At 40.3% G+C, this 26,801-nt stretch overlaps 3 protein-coding genes across 4 annotated transcripts; 2 read left to right on the forward strand and 1 right to left on the reverse strand.

The window, feature by feature from the left end:
- Positions 1 to 473: 473 nt before the first annotated feature.
- On the reverse strand, positions 474 to 4,612 carry uqcrh (ubiquinol-cytochrome c reductase hinge protein). The gene is made up of 4 exons (XM_080724094.1): positions 4,516 to 4,612; positions 4,180 to 4,218; positions 2,146 to 2,307; positions 474 to 729 (listed from the first exon to the last, which is right to left on the reverse strand). The coding sequence occupies exons 1-4, from the start codon at positions 4,558 to 4,560 to the stop codon at positions 697 to 699; spliced, it is 279 nt and encodes a 92-aa protein (XP_080580220.1). The 5' UTR covers positions 4,561 to 4,612; the 3' UTR covers positions 474 to 696.
- A 1,629-nt stretch (positions 4,613 to 6,241) lies between these two features.
- LOC308293521 (cytochrome P450 2J6-like) lies at positions 6,242 to 11,878 on the forward strand. The gene is made up of 9 exons (XM_080736089.1): positions 6,242 to 6,538; positions 7,001 to 7,163; positions 7,344 to 7,493; positions 8,138 to 8,298; positions 8,444 to 8,620; positions 9,196 to 9,337; positions 9,959 to 10,146; positions 10,302 to 10,443; positions 11,446 to 11,878. The coding sequence occupies exons 1-9, from the start codon at positions 6,323 to 6,325 to the stop codon at positions 11,619 to 11,621; spliced, it is 1,515 nt and encodes a 504-aa protein (XP_080592215.1). The 5' UTR covers positions 6,242 to 6,322; the 3' UTR covers positions 11,622 to 11,878.
- A 648-nt stretch (positions 11,879 to 12,526) lies between these two features.
- LOC308293505 (cytochrome P450 2J6-like) lies at positions 12,527 to 23,275 on the forward strand. 2 transcript variants are annotated; one of them, XM_080736069.1, is made up of 9 exons: positions 12,527 to 13,232; positions 13,977 to 14,139; positions 17,804 to 17,953; positions 18,584 to 18,744; positions 19,328 to 19,504; positions 20,184 to 20,343; positions 21,310 to 21,497; positions 21,598 to 21,739; positions 22,253 to 23,275. In XM_080736069.1, the coding sequence occupies exons 1-9, from the start codon at positions 13,032 to 13,034 to the stop codon at positions 22,432 to 22,434; spliced, it is 1,524 nt and encodes a 507-aa protein (XP_080592195.1). In that variant the 5' UTR covers positions 12,527 to 13,031; the 3' UTR covers positions 22,435 to 23,275. The 2 variants fall into 2 exon arrangements, with proteins under 2 accessions (XP_080592195.1, XP_080592196.1); XM_080736070.1 differs by having other exon boundaries at positions 12,529 to 13,232; positions 20,196 to 20,343.
- The last annotated feature ends 3,526 nt before the right edge of the window (positions 23,276 to 26,801 follow it).

Raw genomic sequence — 26,801 nt, forward strand, 5'->3', positions numbered from 1 at the left:
ACTCCAGTATTTGGAGCAGATATTGCATTCACTGCTGAGAATAAACACTTTCACTTTCCCCTATGACAATTATTTCATTTCAAATACCCAAGATAAAAGCTAAGAGATAAGATGCACAGAATACACTACTCTACTGTATGTTTATGATCATCATAGACGCACAGCATGCCCTGGCTGCACAATTTCTAATCTACAGTATGTTTATATGATAATCATAGCCAATTCCTGACTGAAATATACACTAATTCTCTAATATGTATAACATTTACAGAGGTCGTTGTTTTTTTTGTTTTTCACCTCAACAAGGTTTCCCCCCTCAATGCAACCACCAGCAGATACAATGCAACCACCAGCAGATACATGTAGACTTTATAGCATCTCCGTCAGGAGGCCCTCTATTAAATAATTGACTTTACATCCTTATATCATAATTTTAGGAACTGTATATGTATTTGGACAGATGAGACAATTCATTTTAAGACCAAGAACATAGTGCAGTTTATTGAAATGCTCTCACAAATGCTTTTCTTCCTTCAATACTTAATGTACAATTTATTCACATGAACAAATACAGTGTGCACTAGCTGTATCATACACTAGATCTGCAGCCAGATCTTTCTTAAAACCACATAATTGTCATATTTCACATGAAGAATCTATTGAATCAATTTGCCAGCAGTGCAGACCAGTAGGACTTCATTTGACAGAATGGAAGAGCTTTCCTGACACCTAGAAGGAAAGGTACAGATGTTTAGGTAAAAGATGACCCTTGTGTCTTACATTAATTGTCAAATAATTTTCCACTGCGGTTCAAATCCAACATTATTGATAAAGTTACAATCAACGCATCAATGTGACACTTTGTGGGGGGAATTCTCAAAATCAAAGCATAATTTGTAGATTGAATTATGGAAAATAATTTAATTTGAAAAATTACCAGGATTCATACTACCGTCATTCTATAGCTCAAGAGATAGGCACTGCAGGTAACCACAGTTGGATTATTTTTGTTGTGTGTGATATACTGAAAATGACACCCCCAGCTTAGGTAAATAATCATGAAAATAATCATGAATTAGCCGTACTGTTATTTTTAAATAAAGTGAAAATAAATATTCTTATTGTTAAATACATTTTGTTTCACTCTGAAGATGCCATGCCATTGAAATGTCAGTGTCTTGTACCCAATAAAATATATTTATTGGAACATCCTTGTGCATTACTTGCATTGTCCAGTACTTTCCTCTAATAAGCAAAGCAGAGTAGAGAAAGAATAAGACCTTGGTGGTTTGAAAGCTAAGAATTAATAAAAGGTTCTTGGCAGAGTCACCTGTTATGAAAAGTGGTAAAAAAAAAACAAAGAAAGGAGCAGGCGTCACGTGATAACGGGAAAAGGCAAACAGAATACACTATACTGCAACGCTATTGTCTGGAGAGGTGGCAGAATCACTGGAAAAAGCTTATTAAGAGCTTAGGAGTATCGTGTCAGTATCAGCTGATTCAGTCCATTAAAACCCTGGAAAGCATCGGTGTCGTTTTAGATCTGGGCAATGGCTATAAAATAAAAAAAAGCAGATCTCCAAGCTCACAGTGTGTCACTTTATGCCACGCTGCAAGCTTGTACATTTGCTATTTTTTTTTTTTTTTTTTTTATCTTGGGCTATAACATTAAAAAAAAGCAGATCCTCAAGCTCACAGTGTGTCACTTTATGCCATGCTGCAAGCTTGTACATTTGCTATTTTTGATTTTTTTTGGGAAAAATCTTGAACGTGTGAGAAATACTGATTAGAAGGCATTTGTAGGGGTGCCTGCTGGCCTACTGCTCCAGGCGCATAGCACTTAGGCATTGCCACATAGGCATGGGTGCCTGGCGGCGTCACAAGTTCGATTCCCGATCCGGACGACCTTTGCCACATGTCGCTCCCCATCTCTCCCCCCATTTCCTGTCAGTCTACTGTCCTATCAATAAAGGCATAAATGCCCCAAAACAAATCTTTTTTTTTTTTTTAAAGAAGGCATTTGTAGAATCAGCCTCAGGTTAAACAAAGGCAGACATTATATGCACAGTGGTCCCTATAAGGCATATATACTGTACATATATACATACATAGTGGTCCCTGCTATAAGGCAGATATCATACGTACACAGTGGTCCCGAGCATGAATGAAGTCAAAGAGCTCCTCTGTGCAGTCCTCTGTGGTTTGGGAGCGAGAGCCAACTCTGGTCTCACACTGCTCTAGTTTCTCTTTAAAATTGACACAATGATGAGTCTCTTCACACTTCTGCCTCATGGCATCAATAGGATCCTACAACAGGAAGTTACAATTAGCCATTTGATGGATCATTCAGCCATTACTACCAGCAGTTTAATCGCTTAAACTAAAAGTGAACTCTGCCATGCCGTGAAACGTATTTCACATGTCCTGGATTTGCTTCCATACGGTACAGCTCGGTTTCAGGTAAGGTTCACAGAACCTGACGTATGGGAATTCAGAACTAGATCTACAAGCTCACAACGCGTCACCGCTAGATGTGCCATATTTGTTTTGTTTCGAATTAGGATATCCAGAACGGTCAGCACCAAGACTTAGTACTCAATACTATTTTTTATTTATGCAGCACCAGTGAGGCGGAACACTCAGCCACACTTGTAACGTGAGGCTATCACACTCGAGCCATGAGAGGAACTGTCAAGCGAGCCGTTAGGTGAGTGAGTCGCTGTGCCATTGTTACAAAGTCTGCTTCAGGCAACTCAGCACCGTTCAAAGTTACATCCCGAAAGGGACAGAATCCGCCCCCACCCCCCAGTCTCATACCCCCGAGACGTCAAACGCTTGCCGTCTTGGGAGTGTGAATGCCTTGTTCCTGGGGCGGAGTGGGTTCTGGTGCCAAGAAATACTTGGTGCCTACCACTCCGTGGTCGCAGATTTCCGTGGTGCAGAGAAGGTATTGGTGCCGAATACAAGAACACTCGCCCGAAAACACACTCGCTCCAGGACCGGTTATCTCTGTCCAAAGTCTAGTCTGTTCTCACCAAGCGGGCAGAGTGGTCCGCCAGGCGGAGGACAAACGTTCTGCGTCAAGCGGGCACAGTGGTCCGGCCACGGGAGTTACTCATGGTGGGGCAGAGCGTGTTTAGGGCGAGCGTTCTGGTTACCTTGGTGCAGACTGTTCTTGTATTCCTAATTATTATAAACGGAACAAAAAAAGCATCACTTTTCAGCCAGGATGGAAGGTTCTGGGTGACCTTTTGTAGTCAGAAATTCGCCATGATGCCGTGATTATGATTGTATGTACACATGATACGCATAAACTGACCCAATGGCATGTTGACCTATACAGCAGGGTTTTCAAAGTGGGTGACGGGGCACCCTGGGGTGCCGCGACGGCAGTCCAGGGGTGCCGCGAGATCATTTGATAATATTTGGAATTTATTTGGACACTTGAAAAAAATATTATTTAGTATCATTTTAAACTTGAAGTACAAAGTTATTTTCAGTCAGTTCTAACCAAAATGGCTATTATCTCAACGTTTTCCTCGCAACATAATCACTAAAATATCGTCACTGTCGGGCAGAAACCTTGTATCTCCAAGTTTCAAATGTGTACGTCTTTTGCCTAGCTTCATCATACAAAACTAGTGAAAACAGCCGATCTACATGCTCACGCGTTGTGTACATGTAGATCTGCTGTTTTCACTAGTTTTGTACATTTTATAGATGATAAATACAAAACGAACGGTTTTGGACATACAAGGTTTCCACCCGACAACGAATATGATATGCTATAAATATAAGGTCTTGGGAGTGAAAATTATAATGTAAGGGTGCCTCGGATTAAAAAAAATATTCATGGGGTCAGGGTGCCCTGAGACAAAAACGTTTGGGAACCCCTGCTATACAGTATACTCTGTAGTGCACTGTACACACAATATAATGCTCAGCTCTGGCTCCCATCTGGTCCTGGCCTGGCACCAAGGGGAGTGGGGACCCCTATACTGCTGGCTTTACCAGGACGTTCACTCACTTCTGGTTAACCGCACTCATTTGTTTAGACGAGTACTAAGAACTGGAACACCTTGATTCATACTTTATGCTACACACTGGCAGTAAAAGGGGTTCCGATAGTGGGTTGGGATTGGGAACAGACTTTTATTTGAAATGAGTTTAAGAACATACCACCATCTCTTCTTCCTCCTCCTCCTCCTCTTCCTCCTCCTGAAAATAAATTCACAATCTTAAATCTAAAAGATTCAGGACCACCGATTATCCCACATCAAACTAGAGCATGTAGTTTGTGAAAGGAGTAAACAAAAGCACACCATAATGCCAAAGCAATGCCAAACTGAACTAACGGGTGTAGCATAGGATAGCTATAGCTAATGTTGTTTAGCAAACACTAGCTAGTTTTGTGTCGTGAATGCCTAGTAGTAGGGTTATAATATCTAGTCCAGGTCCATCCATGAAGTGCAAGGTTAACTAAACCCTGGCTCAATGCATAGATAGGCGTCTTACATCTTCAGGCTCTCCGTTCAGGATCATCTTCTCTTCGAAAACCATGATTCTGATGCTCTTGTCCTTAGGTGACCTGCTGTCAACAACCCTGCACACTTTACAGAGGACGATTTCTACTGCAGCAGGTTACGCACTTCCTTTTCCACAGCCGTAGACATTTATGATTGGCTAGTTTGTTGCATGGTTGCCGGGCAACAGCTGACGCAAGGGAGGATGTCTACACTCATTTTCCTTGTGTGAAACTATACTGCCACCGTGGGTTTGGTTTATAGAATACATGTATTTGATGATTTTCTTCTTTCCCATGTTCTTTTCAATGTCCCAAATATTACATGCTTTGCAAACGGATACATTTTTAATCTGTACTCTCCCCCTGGTAAATATTATATCCCCTATCATTGAACTATGTCATTAATATACCTTTGAGTTGTTTCAATATTGAAAATGGGTGGTTCTCCCCTTTAAGCAGTGGTGTGTACAATCTCATGTATTACTTCACTAAAATGTAGAACTACTCTGTTAAAAGTAAAAGTCAGGAATTAAAAATTTACTTGAGTAAAAGTACAAAAGTATTGGTATCAAAATATACTTTAAGTACAAAAGTAAAAGTATTCATTATGCAAAATAGGCATTTCACAAGTTTTCAGATGTATAAAATGTATTTAAATGTTTTGAAAATTGCAGATCTACAAGCTCACAATGCGTTGTGATGCGACACGTGAGCTTTTAGATCAGCTATTTTCAACTGGTAAAAAATGATATAGGGCTGAAGTGGAATGTATGTTTTGTAGTAACTAGCCCTTACCCGTTCAAACATATGAGCTCCGAAATTATGTGCAGTGTGTGGGTTATGGGATGTGCACTGTGCACACAGTATGAGGGATGGAAAGTAACTTTAACTGGTGCTTGCATGATAATATGTAGGAGCATCAATGTAAGAAATACCCGTTTTGTTTAATGGCTATAGAGATACTGTGTACCGATCTGCGTGATTTTTGGACAACATCTGTAACAGGGCAAGACAAACGACCCCCCTCCCCGCCCACCCGCCTGCCTGCCCACCCGCCTACACACACACACACACACACACACACACACACACACACACACACACACACACACACACACACACACACACACACACACACACACACACTCACACACACACACACACAGAGCTGGTTAAACATGTTGCCTCATGCTAGATGCAGAATAGACATGCCTCAAGCTAGATGCAGAATAGATATAGATACACCATAAAAATGCTAATATACAGCATATGATTTGTGAAAGTGACAAACGGGCTTCACAGTTATGTCAGGTGTGTTCATATGCTAATGGTGATGCGATTTCAGATCAATTGCTCCAGCCACTGAGGAGAAACGCTGTGACAGACAGACAGACACTCACTCAGACAGACATTCGGAAAATTATATGTTTGATAATCAAAAATAATCTATTATTTTTTGTAGTGGAATAAAAGTACACTATTTACAGATGTAGTGGAGTAGAAGTAAAAGTACACTAAATGGGAAATACTCCAGTAAAGTAAATGAACCTCAAAATTGTACTTAAGTACAGTACTTGGGTAAATGTACTTTACACCACTGGTCGTGGGTAGCCCTCCTAGGCTGAAGGGCAAATCAACAACCTATGATTATCATGAATAAAGAGATCAAGGTCCAGGATAAGTAGCCTAGTGTTTGATTGGATTTGTGCCAGCAGCAGCAAAACACCAAGCTGGCCTTCCTCTCATGCTGCGTTGTTGTTGTTCTTAAATTCACTTTGTGCAGAGGAGCTTGTGTTTATGAACATGGGTTCTGTCTCTCCTGCATCTGGGCCATCTTTGTGGCACTGGTGGGATATTCAGAGTATCCTCCTCTTCACCGTGACCTTCTTGATATTTGCAGACTACTTCAAGAACCGTCGGACAAGCAGCTTCCCTCCTGGACCCAGAGCTTTGCCTTTCCTTGGCAACATGTTTACTGTTGATTTTAACAGGATACATTTGAGTCTGACTCAGGTAAGACATGTTTTTGTGTACAACTGAGCCACCACACTGTGTATTGATGGGGTTATTGAGCTACAGTTTTAGTTAAATCAAATGTATGCTTGTATGCAATTATTTCTCAACATAATGTTTATATGCTTGTCTTAAACCCTTTCTGCCTCTCCGTATTTATTTATCATTACCATTAAGATTAATGACCTGTGGGCTGTGGCCATTTTAAACCTTTTAAGTTGATTTTTAATTTGTTTATTTTATCTTACTACATTTACTGCCTTGTGTGTGCTCTGCTGATGAGAGCTGCTGTGGTTTTTAATTTTCCTCCAGGGATTGATAAAGTATTTGACAGGCTATTCTATTAGCCTGTCAAAGCAGCTAAAGATATATATGGATGGATACAAAAACAACAAATTACAAAACAAAACATAAAGAATAAATGTACAAAACGTACTTAGTAGTCTGCTTTTCTCTTTCCAGTTGTCAGAAACATATGGGGATGTGTACAGTGTGAGAATGGGTCAGACATGGATGGTGGTTCTAAATGGGTTCAAGATCCTGAAAGAGGCTCTGGTAACCCAAGGAGACAGCATGGCAGACCGACCAATATTGCCCCTCCAGAACGACATATCCCACAATCGAGGTAGGCCTAAGTGAGAACAGAACTCTCATCTGTCAAGCACACAGTGAATGCATAATGAATGGGTGCATGGATGTTACATGGATCTGTCCTAAATTAATCTGACATATCGTTGTATCAAATTCTCTCAGGAACTGGTTTGTTCTGTTACATCAGTTTGTTCTGATTGATGTATCTCCTCAGGCGTGATTATCACCAGTGGACACATGTGGAAGCAGCAGAGGCGTTTTGCTCTTTCCACACTCAAATATTTTGGAGTTGGTAAGAAGTCCCTGGAACCAGCCATCTTGGAAGAGTTTACACACTTAGCCAAAGAACTGTCTGACCATAAAGGTAAATATACAGTAGTGTAACCTCTGATCAAAAGCCTTCTTTCATGGGAGCTGCGTACAAGTTGCCAAAACTTACGTTCAAGATCCAAGGTTGTACTTTATTGTTACGTCTTTTGTACATGTGCATAATAGTAACACTTATTTTTAGTTCGGCTTTCTTTCAGACAATGCAGTGGAATATATAAAATAACAGCAAAACAACAAAACACAACACATCTAAAGATAACATTATAAGTAATAATGACGTAGGAAAGAAAGAGAGTGCAAAAGAGCAAAGAGAATGAAAAAAGCATCCTCAGCTGTACATGTGCATAAAGTTTGGTATATTGTGTACACCGATGGCATTATTTTCCTGTGGTAGCTACTGTACTTTAACTTTTTGTAAACAACTTCACAGTGTGTGCTATGTGCAACAGGTTGGTGTAATTAAAAACTTCACAGTATATATATTTATGTACAGTAGGTGCAGTTCATCCTCACAGTATCTATTTATGTACTGCAGGTGAGGCTCGAGCATAATAGTGCAGAGAAGGGACAAGTGGGATGAGGGGGGGTCGGCTAGCAATTCTTGAAACTTTTTTGAAACAAACAAACAAACAAACCTAAAAACAGATAAATATATATAAATGAATGATCTCTGTTTAGGTGGTCCATTCAAGCCTCACTTAATCCTCAGCAACGCTGTCTCCAACATCATCTGCACCCTGGTGTTTGGTCATCGCTTTGACTACAGAAATGAGAGGTTCTTGAAACTGATGGGGAAATTTGACAGTGCATTCGAGATAGAGGGTTCCATCTGGGCACAGGTATAGTTGCTGTACGGTACATGCTATTCAAACTCACTACACTGCAATCTTTTATATTATAGAAAATCTGCTTGATGCATAAGACACAACACCTTTTGGCTACATTTTCACACAGACTAAATGTAAATGTTGCTCAATCATACAGCTTTACAACTCTTTTCCCATGCTGATGAGATGTTTACCAGGACCACATCAGACCATGAAACACATCTGGGAGGAGGCGAAGGAGCTGATGAGAGAAGAGATCAAAGAGCACAAAAAGGATTGGGACCCCACAGAACCCAGAGACTACATCGACTGCTACCTGACTGAGATTCAAACGGTGACCGAAAGCTTCAAATATGTCCCTGTCCTAATGTAAACCAGGCATAGACTGTAGAAAATAGATGTAAACCTTATGCAAACGTTTGCAAACAGTCTACCATTGCTTTATGAGTATGTGCTCCATTCACACATGTTTGTGTTGATGTATTGTAGTACTATACACAATCAATATCTACTGTTGTGTGACATGCTGTCGGTAGGTAAAGAGTCAAGGTTCCAAAGTGCAAATCTGATATGTACTGTATGTATGTCCTCTCTTTGACAACCCATTTCCAAGCCCTTGCCTTACCCAATATATACTTGTTGTCCCTGATACTTGGAGCCCTCTAAGATAAAAGATATGTAACCATGTAGTGAAAGCAAATTATCTATAATTATCATCAGCAATGGCATGATGGAATGATAGCCAATTTTTCCCATTATTACTTCCACCAAGGATGTTATGTTTTCAACCCCATCTATTTGTCTTTGACCAACATGCAACAAAGAAAGTATATTTTAGATTTACATTTTAGAAAACCTTTGAATATAGGGCTTAAGTGTTTAATATTGCATTTTTATTGTCGTTCTTAGAGTGAGGGGGATGCAGGGACAACCTTTAACGAGGACAACCTGGTTATATGTACCCTGGATCTGTTTGTGGCTGGCTCGGAGACCACCAGCACCACCCTGCGCTGGGGGCTCCTCTATATGACCAAGTACCCTGAAGTCCAGGGTAGGATCAACAGGCTAATACTGACACGTTTGTGTGGCAGGCTGTGAACAGCACTGCCATGATTACTGCTTGAAAGAACTTCTCTCTTCAGTTCCTTCTTTAAATTAATGGCGAATCTTTGCTGCAAATCAGATGTTGCTTGGTTGTCACTGGGAATAGTTTGGGGCTCAACTAGTTTGTGCAGTCTCCCCTCTCCCCCTTTCTATGCTCTAGTTTTCCTGTCTTCCTGTCTATCCAAATAAAGTATAATAGGTCAAAGTGAATTAAAGAAATATTATATATATATATATATATATATATATATATATATATATATATATATACACTGTATACCGTATATTCTTTTTTTTTCTTAAATTCATATCAATCAAGTTAATGACAAGACAAAATCAGTTTGATAAATTATTCTTCCCACTTTCTCAATAAAATCTTTGTTCATCAGCTGATTACTTAAAATACTGAAAAAGGTTTCACCACACAGACGTGTTCTTCAGTTGAAATACACCTAAAAGTCACTTAAAGTTAGATCATTTGCCAAATCAGCAAACTGTTGCTTCCTTTGCTGTCCCGTTCCGCAAAATGTATACTTCATTACTCCATCCATCCTCCCCTGTGCAACAGAAAAGGTCCAGGCTGAGATTGACAGTGTGATTGGACAGTCCAGACTGCCATCCACGGCAGACCGAGCCAACTTGCCTTATACTGACGCTGTCATCCATGAGATCCAGAGAATGGCAAACATAGTTCCTCTCAGTCTACCTCATATGACTACTAGGGATGTACAACTGGGAGGTTACACTGTCCCGAAGGTCATTCCCAATCCCAATGTTAATGTAAAAAAGTAAAAGTCGACAAAAACTCTTGTAACATTTATACAGTACATGATACAATATAGTTGTTTGTGTTAGTACACAAACAATTAGTTGTGTTTTTGAATTACTTTTGACTGTAATCTAATCAACAGGGTATAACAATAATTCCCAATCTGACTTCGGTGTTGTTTGACAAGAACGAGTGGGAGACGCCAATGACCTTTAACCCTGGACACTTTCTGAATGAGGAGGGCAAGTTTGTGAGACGTGCTGCATTCCTTCCTTTCTCTGCTGGTAAGAATGTTCAGCCATTGATTCCTAAAGCCCGAGTTATACTTACAGCTGTAGAGAATGGCAGATCTACATCTACAAGATCTCAATGCGCTACTGCAGTGTTTCTCAACCTTTTTTCTGCATGGGCACACTTTTCATGTCCCAAGAATCCATGGGCACACGAACATAATACGGGGATGTAAATATCGTCACTGTCGGGAAGAAACCTGGTATTTCCAAGTTTCAAATTTGTACGTTTCTTCGCAAAGTAAAGCCCTGCTTCATCATACAAGGCTGTCGCACAACAGTAGTGAAAACAGCAGATCTGGTGCGAGGCGTTGTGTGCTTGTAGATCGGCTGTTTTCACTAGTTTAAATAATTTTTAAAATGATAAATACAATACTGGCTTTCAAGCAGTTTCAAGGGGCACACTTGACCCTTCTCAGGGGCACACCAAAGGTCCCCAGGCACAGTGGTTGAGAAACACTGCGCTACTGTGTTATATTGTATATCAGCCAGTGGTTTAAAGTAACAATTAAGTACTTTTACTCAAGTACTGTACTTAAGATTTGAGTCTTTTTTTTTTTTTTACTTTAATACTGGAGTATTTCCAAATTTCTTTTACTTTTACTTCTACTCCACTACATCTCAGAGGCAAAAATTATACTTTTACTCCACTACAATTATTTGACAGCCCTATTAAACATTTTGTCCATTTGAAAATAGCCGATCTACAAGCTTATGATGCGTCGCATCGCGACCCATAGTGAACTATTTTCAAAATATTTGTATACATTTGAAAACCTGTGAAATGGAGCATTCTGCATAATGACTACATTTGTACTTTAAGTACATTTATATACTAATACTTTTGTACTTTTACTCAATTCAATGTTGAATTCCATACCTCTAACTTGTAACAGAGTATTTCTACATTGCAGCATTGATACCTTTAAATAAGTAAAACATTTGAATACTTTTTCCACACCAGACAGGACAGCTGATTCTGTTCTTCTCTCCCAGGTAAAAGGGTATGTCTTGGTGAGAACCTGGCCAGGATGGAGCTCTTCCTTCTCTTCACTTCCCTCATGCAGAGGTTCTCCTTCTCCATGCCTGCCGGTGTGAAACCTGTGCTAGACTATCGCTGTGGGCTCACCCTGGCACCCGTCTCCTATGACATCTGTGCCACCCTGCGTTAATAGTGACCAGCGACGTGCTGGGCCCCTGATTCAGCCCGGGAAAAAGAGTTGGAGAGGCCCTCATTGCGCGCTATAGAGAGAGATCTCTCTCTATAGCGCTGCTGCTACTCAAAGATTTGCCATTTCAGATCATGACAAGTGACAAGCCAGTGGGCCAATTACATGAGTTATATTTCGTCGTTGTCGGGTGGAAACCTTGTATGTCCAAAACCGTTTGTTTTGTATTTATCATTTAAAAAATGATTTAAACTAGTGAAAACAGCCGATCTACAAGCACACAACGCCTCGCGGTGCGAGGCGTTGTGTGCTTGTAGATCTGCTGTTTTCACTACTTTTGTGCAACGGCCTTGTATGATGAAGCAGGGCTTTGCTTTGCGAAAAAAATGTACAAATTCGAAACTTGGAGATACGAGGTTTCTGCCCGACAGTGACGATTTACTTTGTTGGCCGCCCAGCCCCCAAAATGTAACGAAGGCCGACATTTTGTTTGTATTTTTTTCCTAATGGCCGGCCTGGGCTGGCCGGGAATCAACCGGCCATTCGGGAGTTGTCCCGCTTTTCCCAATGGCCAGCACGTCCCTGATAGTGACTATGATGTGCAATGACGAGTCCTTCAACAGACAACAATAACTTTTCTTGTCACCAATGGTGATTGTGTTCTTTCTTTGGGACCCTTCTAAATCTCATATGCTGCTATCAATGGGACCTTCACTGTATCTTATGTTATAATTAATTCATTATTATTTCATTAATAAATTAGCATTATTAATTATTTCTTGACTTGATTACTGAGTGTGTGTGTGTGTGTGTGTGTGTGTGTGTGTGTGTGTGTGTGTGTGTGTGTGTGTGTGTGTGTGTGTGTGTGTGTGTGTGTGTGTGTGTGTGTGTGTGTGTGTCCGAGGGGAGCAAATTTGTCTTGTTTCTTGTGTTTTCATATCATGTTATATTTATAGAAACTGAGCACAATTCTCAAACACAAATACTTTTGCTCTGACCTCCATTCGCCTTGTGCATTAGAGTCAAGCGTTTGTTTATGCCTAACCATTAACCACATAGTACTGCATGCCCATATAATATAGCAGTTAGTATGCAGACTATCTCATTTCAAATATCAGGTATAATGCCAAACTGTCAAGGGATTTGAAAATACTAGTAAAACTAATACTAATTCTCAAATAGTAAGACAAGAGTCAATGATGGCTACACAGAAAAGGGACAAGTGGGCGGTCCCTTTTCGAGTATGAGGACAGGTCGAAGCTCAGTCACAGCCCAATTTTATTGGTCTGTTGCAGTTCAGATATGCATATAGGGGCAGAGGAGTGTACTTAACTTTACCGTAGTAGGAAAGTTATTCTCTCCAGTAAACACGGATACACAATTACGTTTAAACTGCATGGTCAAAGTGAAAATATGTCTGGACTGAGTGGACTATCCTTGTGGCTCTGGTTGGATATCCAGGGATTACTTCTAATTTCTGCAGTGGTTTTATTGTTTGCAGACTACATCAGGAACCGTCGACCAAACAATTTCCCCCCTGGACCACTGGCAATGCCATTTGTGGGGAATATGTTCTCTGTCGACTTCAATAAGGCCCATGAAAACCTGATACAGGTAAGTTGACTTCTACAAGATGTTCTGCTTATAAAAGAATAGGGTTGCACATTAAGATTTGAAGACAGAGTCTCAGGCGTTGTAGGATATAGACATTCCGAAAGAAATAACACTAGACCTGTGCCCGGGGGTATGCGCAGTATATGAGTGCACAGTATATGAGGGATTGAATGTCCCTGAGGAGTCTCAGAAGTAATGTTGGAGAACCCAGACTGGTGCCCGTTGGGCAAAATAGTCACCATTGACGTCCAGTTGTGCAATACCCGTTGTATCCGTCTGTCTGTCTGTGTCCCATTCATGCCCATACATTATAAGGAGAGCTCTTATCCCTGTCTGTCTGGCTCTCTTTTATGCCCATATACAGTATGGTGTTCTGTGTCCAGGCCAGTCTGTGATGGCATCTCCAAATTTGGGCACTGTAGTGATGTCAGTCATCTCCAAATTTGGTCACTTGTTTCATCATGTCAGACAAACATTATTTGGTCAATGTTTCAGCATGTGACACTGTTTAATATCAGTGATGTCAGAATGCAGACTGTTTATGCCCATATATGGTGTCAGTCAGTGATGTCGGGAATTGTTTAAGCATGCGGCTGTTACCATGGCGGGTACACTGTTTAACATCAGTGATGTCAGCATACGGAAAGACAATTTACGGACAGACATTCCGTAAATTAATAATTAGATAACAATCAAGCAACAGGTTAATAGTTTATGTCTAAAAGTCTATTTGTCTGCTTGCAGTTGTCAGAGAAGTATGGAGACGTGTTCAGCCTGAGAATGGGCCCCACATGGCTGGTAGTGGTGAACAGACTAAAGACCTTGAAAGAAGCTCTGGTGATCCAGGGAGACAGCGTGGCAGACCGGCCAGTGATGCCCCTCCAAGATGAGGTGGCCCCTAATCAAGGTAGATGTGTTACCCACCAAATGGAGTCTAGAACAGAGGTCTTCAACTGTGTGATAGGATAATTCTTTTTAAATGAACAACTTGAACCCTCGCATCCCTATTCTGAGGAGAACTTTACCCAAAAATAGCAGATCTACAAGCTCTCAACGCCTCGCAGATCGGCTATTTTTGGCAAATAGGTTTGGTGTAGAGGTAAAAACAAAGATCAGACCAAGTACAGAGTGAAAGGTCAAATTTACTATCAACGTAGTTAAATGTCTGAAAAGAAAACACATTAATGAGGCATTCTACCGAATTGGTTCAAATTCAGAGTTGGAAATTGTGTGAAATTTGTAAGCTATTTTGGAAAAACTTTGACCATATCCATGTAGCTCCAGTTCTAAGGAACACATATTTAGTAAAAGCACAGTTAATCTTCATATTGTATTTTCATACATTTTTGGAATATATTTCCTCTCCCAAAATATGTCACTACCGAAACATGAACTTACCTTCAGAATTAAGATAATTATATTAATCTATTCATATTTTGTTCTATTCCCCCATGTACAGGCTATTTTATGTAGGTGGTTTCCACAATTAACTACATTTAAATTAACATTTAATTTAATAATTAATAAGTCATAGGGTGGTCGAAGGAAAACTTTGATGAACTCCTAAACCAATGACATCAGAACCACCCTCCTGTCCTGGTCCTGATTCTGACCAAGTCGTGGGACAACTGACCAGCTCTTTAATCTTGCAGGGATGCTGTAGAGGGCCCGGGAGTATGCATATCCTGTCTACATGCGTCTCGCTGCACCACTTTTTAGCATTTTTGGTGTTTTATTTCTCCCTGCACAAATACAATAGCACTCATGAAAAAAATGGTATTATTATTAATAATAATAATAATAATGACAACAGCATATGTATTAAACTAATGAACATACCTTTTTGTCACTACCGAAACCATAATGTCACTACCGAAACATTACATTAATGTGTTATTTGTTTCGGTAGTGACTGTTTCGGTAGTGACAATTTAATCTATTTGTTTAGCTTTACTCAACAATGATAGGCTAAAAATGGCTAGCAAACACAGTTCTGAACAGGTGTACACAGATAAAAACATAATATCATAGCATTAAAAAACAAAAGTGTTAATAAATTGCAGAAATTATGTGTACGGTAGTGACATTCCAAATGAAGACAAGCTGATTTTCAGACTTTGGAAGACATTTACTTCAGACTGATGTAAACCTATCACTCACCAGGTGGCCATTGAGGATCAGGAAGTCAGTGCCAGTTTCTGGATGATGTTATTTAGGGTGTGGTCAAAAGCAGGCTCTGTCTATGGACTAAAACTCTTTGTGTTTCGGTAGACATGAAAACAAGGGACAGCATTTTTGACATGAAGTTTTTCAATTTAAACAAAATCCACAAAATCAATCTAATAATTTCAAGTTCCCTATTAAAGAAATCAACTGGGTGTATTTAAAAACAGTGGCAAAAAAAATTGCAAAAATCATTTAAGTACTTTTTTCATGAATTGAAATTTAGGGGCTAGAGGTGGGGACAGCCACCTTCCAATAGTAAGTGACATATAATGGCTTATTTTTTGGAGCTGTGTGAAGCACAGGCTCCCTATACGTGGCCGTGTGGGTCTGTCTGTCTGTCTGTCTGTGTGTGTGTCTGTGTGTATGTAGCCTGAACTTCCTAAACTTCGGCACGCTACTAGTCCCACAGTTTTGCCACCACACACTCGCGCCATATGTCAAATCGACCGGCTTACTCGGGAATCGTGGGCTAGTAACTTGCTAAGAGAAAGGTTCAATAGTTTAATTGATATTAATTTATTAGTGAATTAATTTTCCCCATTGACTTATAATGGGAATCGCAAAAAGTCACATTCAATTATTTGTCTCTCGCAAACCATAGGGGCTAGAGTTTCAAGACTTGGAGAGGAGGTTCATAATGATTTCAAGGATTAAATAAAAAATAATTGTGTCATTTGGCCGCATGGTGGCGCCATAACACCCCACTTTACGTTTTGGCCTGTAACTCTTGAACCGTAGGTCGGAAAATTAAAAATATTTTTTCCCTGGATTCCTTGGGTCATGACGCATCTCCCCATATAGGCCACGCCCATTTGCGCCATGATAGATTTTCCGCCATCTTGAATTTTCTCCAAAACACCCTTTTTCCTCCTTTTCCTACATATTTTCTTCAAATGTCACAAACATCGGTACACATGATCCACACACACACACACACACACACACACACACACACACACACACACACACACACACACACACACACACACACACACACACACACACACACACAGCTCCACTTCACACGGGTGTGATTTTTATATATTTAATTATGTATTACCTCAATTAATATATTGTGATTAATTAGATCACAATATGATATTTGTACACATGCAAAGTCTGAATACTTAAATGTTTTTTAAAATGTGTTTTTCATAGTGGGACAGCAATTTGCACCAATTCGATAGAATGCCTCTGAATAACTTATACCGATGACAGTGTTGTCAAAGAAGTCAATGAAAATCTGCAACACAATTTCATACAATATGTAGAGGGGTCCCTGCTTTATCTCCCTCTCAGCTAAGGGGTCCCTGGCCTGAAAACGTTGAAGACCCCTGGTCTAGAGCAGTGACAGTCAGTGGTTCTCAAAGTGGGGTCCGGGGTCCCCCAGAGCAGAGGTTCCAAGCGGTCAGTTTAAAGGACGGCCATTTTCATAGCTTCATATATTTGGTCCTCACTAATGCTCATATCAAACATATCATTTTCCAAATGTCTGTCTGTCTGAGTGAGTGTCTGTCTGTCACAGCGTTTCTCCACAGTGGCTGGAGCAATTGGTCTGAAATCGCATCACCATTAGCATATGAACACACCTGACATAACTGTGAAGCCCGTTTGTCACTTTCACAAATCATATGCTGTATATTAGCATTTTTATGGTGTATCTATATCTATTCTGCATCTAGCATGAGGCATATCTATTCTGCATCTAGCATGAGGCAACATGTTTAACCATCTGTGTGTGTGTGTGTGTGTGTGTGTGTGTGTGTGTGTGTGTGTGTGTGTGTAGGCGGGTGGCGGGCGGGGGGGTTGTCTGGCCCCGTTACAGATGTTGTCCAAAAATCATGCAGATCGGTACACAGTATCTCTATAGCCATTAAACAAACGGGTATTTCTTACATTGATGCTCCTACATATTATCATGCAAGCACCAGTTAAAGTTACTTTCCATCCCTCATATACTGTCTGTGTGCACCGTGCACATCCCATAACCCACACACTGCACATCATTTCGGAGCTCATATCTTTGAACGGGTAAGGGCTTTAAACCTTTCATTCTACTCGGTCTGTGTCTCTTTGCAGGACTGTGGACACTTCAGAAACCTGTCTACCAGTGAGATTATCAATAGGCAGATTTTATTTAAATTCTCCAAACAATCGTTGTTGTCACGGGTAGGTGGGTTTCTGAACTGTCCAGAGCCCTCCTCTGAGACACAGTCAGGGTAGACAAAAATGAAAGAACGTTTCTACTATTAAATATGACTGGACTATTCTACACACGCACCTTTCTGCAACACGTCTGAATATGTATTAATATTAATTCTGTTACACCATATATCTTTTAACAGGCATCATAGGTACCAATGGACACATGTGGAAGCAACAAAGGCGCTTTGCACTATTCACTCTCAAATACCTTGGAGTTGGCAAGAAATCCTTGGAATCTGCTATTGTGGATGAAAATACATATCTGTCCAACGAAATTGCTGATCATAAAGGTACAACAATATGTGCAAAAATAACTTGTGTTTATAATATGAGGATGCCTCCTCCTGTAGGAGTTTTGGGGATATATATATATTAAAATTGAAATAAAAAATCAAACCTCGGTTCGAAGTAGAGCGGTGAATCTGAGTATAAAATTGTCTAGAGCTACAGAATTCTGAATTCTGAATGATTTTATCTGGAGGGCCGGATTGTCATGTGAAGCTTGACCAATCCTTTTAATCATCCGATCATCAGACCGGGACGGACACTACACACATATTCTGGACGTACGGGACAGATGAAACCTGTTCATTCTGGACTGAAATGACCATATATGGACATGGGGGACACACATGGGACACACATTTACGGTCAGATAAAACCTGTTCATTCTGGACTGAAATTACCATATATGGACATGAGGGACACACATTTACGGACAGATAAAACCTGTTCATTCTGGACTGAAATTACCATATATGGACATCGGGGACACACAAAGCCACTCCTTGGAAGCGGCTTTCACCGCTTCAAAAAACACTGTGAAAAATGATCATTTACCATATTATGTTAAATACTACAAAGTATGCCATTTGGAACGGACCCCAAAACAGCTTATGATTGCTTGTCTAACTGTCCAGGACGACCCTTTAATCCCCACATACTCATCAACAATGCTGTTTCCAACATCATCTGCTCCCTGGTTTTTGGTCATCGCTTTGACTACGATGATGAGAAGTTTGTGAACCTGTTAAAGTGGATGGACAAAGCTATCCAGATTGAAGGCTCCATTTGGGCAGAGGTACTGTACTGCTAGCTATATGGAGTTTGTTGTGTGCTATTCTTACAGCCCAGTGGATTCTATTAAGGATCTGATATGCATATGTCAGGAGTTTTCAAACTTTTTTGACTCGGGGCACCCCTGTAAATAACTTTTTCGTCCACGGCACCACTGAATTACACTGATCATTTTTTGACTCTTACATCATATTGGAGAGATATCCGTTTCCATCAGACTCTTTATACTTGACGTTTAACCACTTGAACCCCAGCATCCCTATTCTCGGGGGAAGGTTCGCCAAAAATAGCCGATCTACAAGCTCACAACGCGTCACAACAACACATAGTGAAGTGATATCGATGAATTCCAAATGTTATCAGATCATTCCGAGGCACACCTGGACTGGCGGCACCCACATTTGGGAATCCCTGCATGGCATATGTGACAATAGATTACTTTTTTCTTTCTTCTTCTTATTTTTTCCCCAAACTCATCCACACAACACTGACTGTACTGACTACTTTACATACGAATGGTATGTGCAATCGCAAGAAACGATTGCACTTAGCTCACAACAAGCTCACAATTATCTTTATCTGTGCAGATGTACAACTCATTTCCTGCGCTGATGAAGTGTGTTCCAGGCCCACACCACACGGTCCAGACAATCTATAGGCACATGATGGACTTTATGAGAAGTGAGATAGAGAAACATAAGGAGGACTGGGACCCCTCAGCGCCCAGAGACTACACCGATTGCTACCTAACTGAGATTCAGAAGGTTTGTTCCTCAGTGCATACAGAAATAACCCTCCATTTGATGATGTTGCCACTTTCCTCCTTCATTCTCAGTACTTCTATTGCTTTCTATTCATTTACGTGATGCTCTTATCCAGAGTAGGTTGCAATGTGTGCAACAGTAATTGTTAGATCAACAAAACATCCAGTGGTGAGGAGTTAGAGGGAAAGCCACAAACCTACGAGGACATTTATACCAGTATGAACAAATGTATGTTTAGTACTATTTAAAACTGTGATTCACTGGAGGACTAAAAGGATCATATTAAGTAGTATCTATAGTTTTTTGAAGATCTGTTGAAATGCAAGGATGATTCCGTTATCCTTCACTATCCACACAACTCATACACACAACAACTCTTATCCTTAAACCTCCCTGTAACAAGGCTAAACAATCAGAATAAAAGGTTGACGATATAGTTACGGTAAATTAGGCTACCTTTTGATTTGTTCGGAATGCTTCTTGTCTAATTGTGATTATATGTTAAAATGATGAGATCCTTCATTATTATGGTTAAGGTTAAGACAGTGATGCAACTTACTGGTTACGAGTTACAACAAGAGTTAGCATAGTAAATACTAGTAATAGTAATATAGTGTCATATTTGAGTAACAATCCAATGCAATGTAACATTCAGAATCATGTAAGGTTAAAATATTAGTTTTTCCCTCAGAGTAAAGGTGATGCTGATGCTGAGGCCACTTTTTATGAGAATAACCTGGTGACTTGTTCACTGGATCTGTTTGTGGCCGGGTCTGAGACCACCTCCACCACCCTGCGCTGGGGTCTCGTCTACATGGCCAAGTACCCCAAAATCCAGGGTACGGGAACATCAACAAATAAGTCCAGGTTGCATCAGAAATATGGTGGTCACAGAAAGCCATGTGAAAGTTGTTGCTTGTGGACAGTGGTCCAAAAAGTACTGAAATATACATAGAAATACTCTGTTGCAAGTAAAGGTCCGGAATTCAAAATGTACTTGAGTAAAAGTACAAAAGCATTGGCATCAAAATGTACTTAAAGTACCAAAAGTTAAAGTGCTCATTATGCTGAATGTCCCATTTCAAAATAAAGATCTACAAGCTCACAATGCGTCACATCACGACGCTTTGTGAGCTTGTAGATCGGCTATTTTCAAATGGCCAAAATGTATATAGGGATGAAGTGGTTAATGTATGTTTTGTAATAATAATGAAAATCTACAAAGTAACTAGTCGGATCCAAAGTACAATGTTTGGATTCGAGATGAAAAGGAGTAGAAGTAGAAGTATTGAACATTGGAAATACTGAAATAAAGACCAAATACCTCAAAATTGTACTTAAAGGGGAAGACCACCCATTTTCAATATTGAAATATGTCATTAATATACCTTAGAGAAGTTGTGTGGAAATAGAAAAAAAGTTCTCCCCCTTATGTGTTGCCTAGAACTGGAGGATTGATTTTGGGGTTTGTATTGTAAAGTACAATGTGTGATGTCATCAAGTTGTACTTTACAATACAAACCCCAAAATCAATCCTCCAGTTCTAGGCAACACAGAAGGGGGGGAACTTTTTTTCTATTTCCACACAACTCCTCTAAGGTATATTTAATGACACAGTTCAATATTGAAAATGGGTGGTCTTCCCCTTTAAGTACAGTGAGCCTACTTCAGTAAATGTAGTTACTTTACACCACTGGTCACAGAAAGCCATGTGAAAGTCGTTGCTTGTGGAAAATGTTATGCACAGTATAATCGGTGAATCCAATCTTTTTGGCTGCTGTTTCCTTTATTGAGCTGTCCCACAGAAGAGGTCCAGGCTGAGATTGACAGAGTGATTGGACAGTCCAGACAGCCATTCATGACAGACCGAGCCAACTTGCCTTATACTGACGCTGTCATCCATGAGATCCAGAGAATGGGAAACATAGTTCCTCTCAGTCTACCTCATATGACTACTAGGGATATACAACTGGGAGGATACACTGTCCCGAAGGTCATTCTTGAAAGTTTATTACTTCCATAACTTTGATAACATGTGTTGTGCATCATTGTGTGCTAATGAATGACTTTTGACTGGGTTATGTGACCAACAGGGTGTCACAATAATTCCAAATCTGTCCTCGGCGTTGTTTGACAAAAACGAGTGGGAGACGCCCTCGACTTTCAACCCTGGGCACTTTCTAAATGAGGAGGGCAAGTTTGTGAAACGTGCTTCATTCATCCCCTTTTCAGCTGGTAAGAGACTGGGACAAAGCCACTTTGACTCTCATTTATCAATCTAAAGATTTGTTTTTTGGGGGCTTTTGCCTTTATTGGATAGGACAGTAGACTGACAGGAAATGGGGTAGAGACGGGGAGTGACAATTGGGAAAGGGTTTTCCGGATCGGGAATCGAACCGGCAAACACGCCAGGCATCTATGCCTATGTGGCAATGCCTAAGTGGTATGCGCCTGGACCAGTAGGCCAGCGGGCACCCCTCATTTATCAATCTAGAGGTATACCAATGCAGGAATCATCTCACAAGCGTTCGTGTGTGATTTGACACATTTGCATGCATACAGTAATTAGGGACAAATGCGGATATGACCACCAAAATGAATTACAACCAGATCTATTGTAGTACAGTATACAGTACAGCATATGATTCAGATAACGTCTGTACATAGCATAAGAGTTAGTTATTATTTATCATTCATTCTTATTTCATGAGACATAATGAAGACGATGATGGACACATTCTCTTCCAGGTAAACGAGTATGTCTTGGTGAGAACCTGGCCAGGATGGAGCTCTTCCTCTTTTTCGTCTCCCTCATGCAGAGGTTCTCCTTCTCCATGCCTGCTGGTGTGCAACCTGTGCTTGACTATCGCTTTGGGTTCACCCTGGCACCGGTTTCTTATGAAATCTGTGCTACTGAGCGCCAAGTGTGATTCAAGTTCAAAGACTTTATGGTCCGCTTGGCGGAAAATAGTTTTTTACCACCAGCCACTAATGCTTGCCATTCATCATAATAGTCACAGCCACAACTAAACAACCATCAACCAACCATAAAGGAAGACAGATACACTTATCACTGTATGATGTAATGTACATTAGATTATCTTAAGGGTGGTGAAAAGGTTTATACCAGGGGTCTTCAACTTTTTCAGGCCAATGACCCTTTAGTTGAGAGAGAGATGAAGCAGGGACCCCCCCAACCTTTTCAGAGATGACATTAGCCTGGTTAATAAACCAGACTGCACAACACCACCCCCTGGTGGTAATGGTGGTGTTGTGTAATATCCCACACGCAGTGAGGAATTCACCCTTTGTCAAGTCCTGCCCGTTGTCCCGCCCATTGGTTGCTGTGTCTTGGTGGGACACTCGGTGGGACACTCCATCCACTACCATTTTAATTCAGTTGCTTCGTATTGTTATTCTGTGTGTTCAATTCTAATATCCAACTTGGTTTCAGTAATATGGAGCTGCTCAGTGGCAATATAGTGACTCAGCATGTTTTTAAAATCTTTTTATTTCTCAAAGAATTAGGTTTTAGCTAACTCACCATAAAAAAGGCGGAACCAGGGCGGGACAATGCAGATAGAGCCTGCTGGTTGGTCAGTCAGGGACCAACCAGAAGGCTGACAAAGGGTGAATTAGTATGAGCAACGCCAGGCTAAGATGACATCGTTTCATTGTTTGATTTTGGATTCATTCAGTTTGTGTTTTCAGATATTTAATCACTTGAACTGTCAATAGGCCTACTTAATAAACTTGACCTTTCACTCTGTACTTGGTCTGCTCTTTTCCCCCTCTACACCAAAGCTGTTTGCCAAAAATTGCCGATCTACAAGCTCACTATTTTTGGCTAAAGTTCTCAGAATATGGACACTAGGGTTCAAGTGGTTAATATAAAAAAGGAGAAAAAAAAAAGGTTTCTATCACACAAAGATTTGGAGGACCCCCTGTAGTAACTCTGAGGACCCCCTAGGCCTAGGGGTCCCGGACCCCCTGTTGAAGAATCTAAATGACCTTTGTGTCTTCCACCAGGGTGTCCACATATGTCATGTTTAGAGTTGCCTGCTTTACAGGTTTAGGCCTAGAATTATTGAATGCTTTAGCTATTGAAAAATAGCAGATACACAAGCTCACAGCGCGGCACCGAGTGCCGCGCTGCGAGCTTGTAGATCTGCTATTTTTGAAAAAGTCGTGAAAATGTGTGCAAATCTTTCAATATATGTATTTTTAAAGCGAACGTTTGTAACTCAAATTTTGCTTCTGGGGGGGTCCCTGGAACTAACTATTTTGAGATGGGGGTCCGTGGCCAAATACATATCATTTTAGGGGTCCTTCACATGAAAAAGTATGAGAATCATTGACATAGTAGTCTCTCAAGAACAGACTAACTGAGCTCCAGTTAAGTGAAAAGGACCCTTTCTTTGATGATGGCAAGCCAGATTGCTGACATAGAAACATACCGGTAGGTTTTTCAAAAAACCTTAGAAGGATTCAAAAGACACTTAAAGAATCCAAATTTTCACGATTTTTCAAAAATTGCAGATCTACAAGCTCGCAGCGCGGCACTCGGTGCCGCGCTGCGAGCTTGTAGATCTGCTATTTTTCAATAGTTAAAGCATTAAATAATAATACACTTTAATGTGTACCCGTTCTGAATGGATTAACTGCTGTAAATGTTTCACTGTTGGTAGACGGTACATTGCTGATTATACTCACTGTTGATTGACTGTACATACAGTACATATACCTACTGTATTGGCTGACTGACTCTGTATCAGCCTCATTTCTAATGTAGATTTTCTAGATTATGCTTTACATTATACTTAGGCCTATTAGGGCATTCACGAATAGTGATTTTTAGTATTCGAATATTTCGACCTCAACGTATTCAAATAGTCGAATATTCGACAGGACAGGCCAAACTGTCAAATATTAAGTAAGCAAGAGGCAACATTGTGAAAATAGACGATCTACATGCTCACAACGCCTCGCAACGCATGTACTGTAGCATGTAGATCTGCTATTTTCACAATATTTATCTGCGGAACCGAGTCACATTAAATGTAATAGCTACAATTCCAAGTGCTTGTCAGGGTGGGGGTCCCCAGTTCAAATATGTTTATTTTGGGGGTCACAGCCTAAAAAGGTTTGAGAACCCCTGGTATAGAGCGTTAACAAATTCATCTACCAGGGGCATCATTCTTATGACTTCCTATCTCGCCAAGCTTTATAAACTATATATTTTTTAAAGAGAAAACAATAAAATAAAATAAAAATAAGAGAATATTCGACTTCGGTGAACAACGTCGAATAGTGACTTTGATATTCAAATATTTGCATATTCGAATATTTGGTGAATGCCCTAATGCCTATATTTATTACACTAACCCAATCGATCCAAGTGCAGATGGCCAGGTTAAACGTTTAAGTCTACCTATTTTTATCTTCATTACATTTGAGCATTTATTCATATTTTAATCTATGTATCTCTCTACTTTTACCTGTATTTGTTCCTGTTTTTCTTTCCATGCCTACTTCAGTGCTGCTATAACACATGGGGATCAATAAAGATCTGTCTGTCTGTATGTCTGTCTGACTATCTGCCTGTCTTATCTATCACATAATGCCAATGTTTTGATGGATAACTATTCCATTAATATCGGGACAAACAAACCATAAGCTCAGAATAAAGTGATGTCTGCACAGAGCTAAAGTGTCCGGAAATGTCTTCATTTTGTGAGGGTCGATGTGGGATAGCATAAAAAAATATATATAAAGAAATGCAGAGTCTGTCATATGTAAAGATACAAAACAAATATCACATTTAATAACATTCAGCTGCCATATGCAAACATCACAATAAACTCAATGAACATTTCGGATCTGCAATATACTAACACACAAGTGTAATTGACAGTTGTCAGTATTAGAAATCATTTTGTAGCATTCAAAATGTCTAAATCATTATGGGTCTGTGCTTGACAAATACCTTTAGGTTTGCTACACTTCTAAAGCCTAATTCATATGTTGTTAGCTTGGGAATCAGTTAATGTTGACAAGCGCCATGAGGCATAAGTAGGCTATCTCTATAAAAGGCATACAACAGCATCTACTTTCAAACAAACACTGTCGGTCAAAAGGAGTTATTAGAACTTAATGACATGATATGCGTGGTTTATTCAGCAGTGAAGTGTGACGTCACTTCCGTGAAATGGCGTGAAATGTCGCCCTCTAGGGGGTTCATGCTGGTATTGTTTTGTATTGAAATCGCCATTGGAGAATTTGCGATTACCGCATATAAGAATTGTGTTAAAAATATAAACACACCATGCTCTCGAATTGACCCAAATGGACATTAAGCATCGACTAAGGTGGAAATATACAGACTTACCCAAAGAGTAACACAATAAACGCTAGAAACGAGCAGGAAACGAGTTACACAAAACACAACAACTACACTTCCCATGAACGCCGCTGCTGCCCGGCGCACAGAACATACGTCACGGGCAGTACTTGTTACCGCCAAGCAACACACAGCTGAGCTATTTTCTCATTCTGAAATCTGAACAAGAACGCGGACGTTACACTTGTTTCAACGAACTCAAAAGAAAAACTTTACAAAAGAGCAGAAATGGTACTGTGTTTTGTTCCCGACTGCAATCATCGCAGCGGGGCAAGCGGCCATGGTTGTTCTTTTTATCGTTTTCCAACCGACGAGTGGACAAGACGCTGTTGGACTGAAAAGATACGGTGAGTTCTATTCATGGCAACTTCGAGCCAAAATGTTACTGCTAAATGAGATTGTGTGCTTGTCAAAGGACAACTCATAGATTTATTGAAGAATGTATTAGAAGTTTGCAATAGGAAAAATGAAAAAGTAAAGTTTCATAACAGCTCAAATCACTGGTCAACTAATAGGAGATCCTAGTAAGCATCTTATTTACACTGGAACCACTTTATGTAGGCCCATCTCGTATAACATTGATAGACATACGGATAGAACATAGGATAGCATCAATTCAATATTAGAAAAGCAGAAAACATAATGTACAAAAGGCTGGCCGTCAAACGAGGGCTGGTGCGTGCTCGTTGGTTCGTGCTCGTTAAGCGCGTGCAAGGGACATTGTGTGCGTGTGCGCACCTGCAAGTGGTAATCAGTGCGCTGCCTGAGCAAGCGTCTTTCAGACATAGTTCACTTTACTTTTCTCAAACCAATAAAGTAAATGGATGAATCAAATGTATTTGTTATGGTGAGGAAAGCTCACGGCAGGTAGGGTACTGCCATTGGTGTAAAGTAACA

The sequence above is a fragment of the Nannobrachium achirus genome (assembly GCF_963921795.1).
Source record: "Nannobrachium achirus genome assembly, chromosome: 1".
Classification (NCBI taxonomy): Eukaryota; Metazoa; Chordata; class Actinopteri; order Myctophiformes; family Myctophidae; genus Nannobrachium; species Nannobrachium achirus.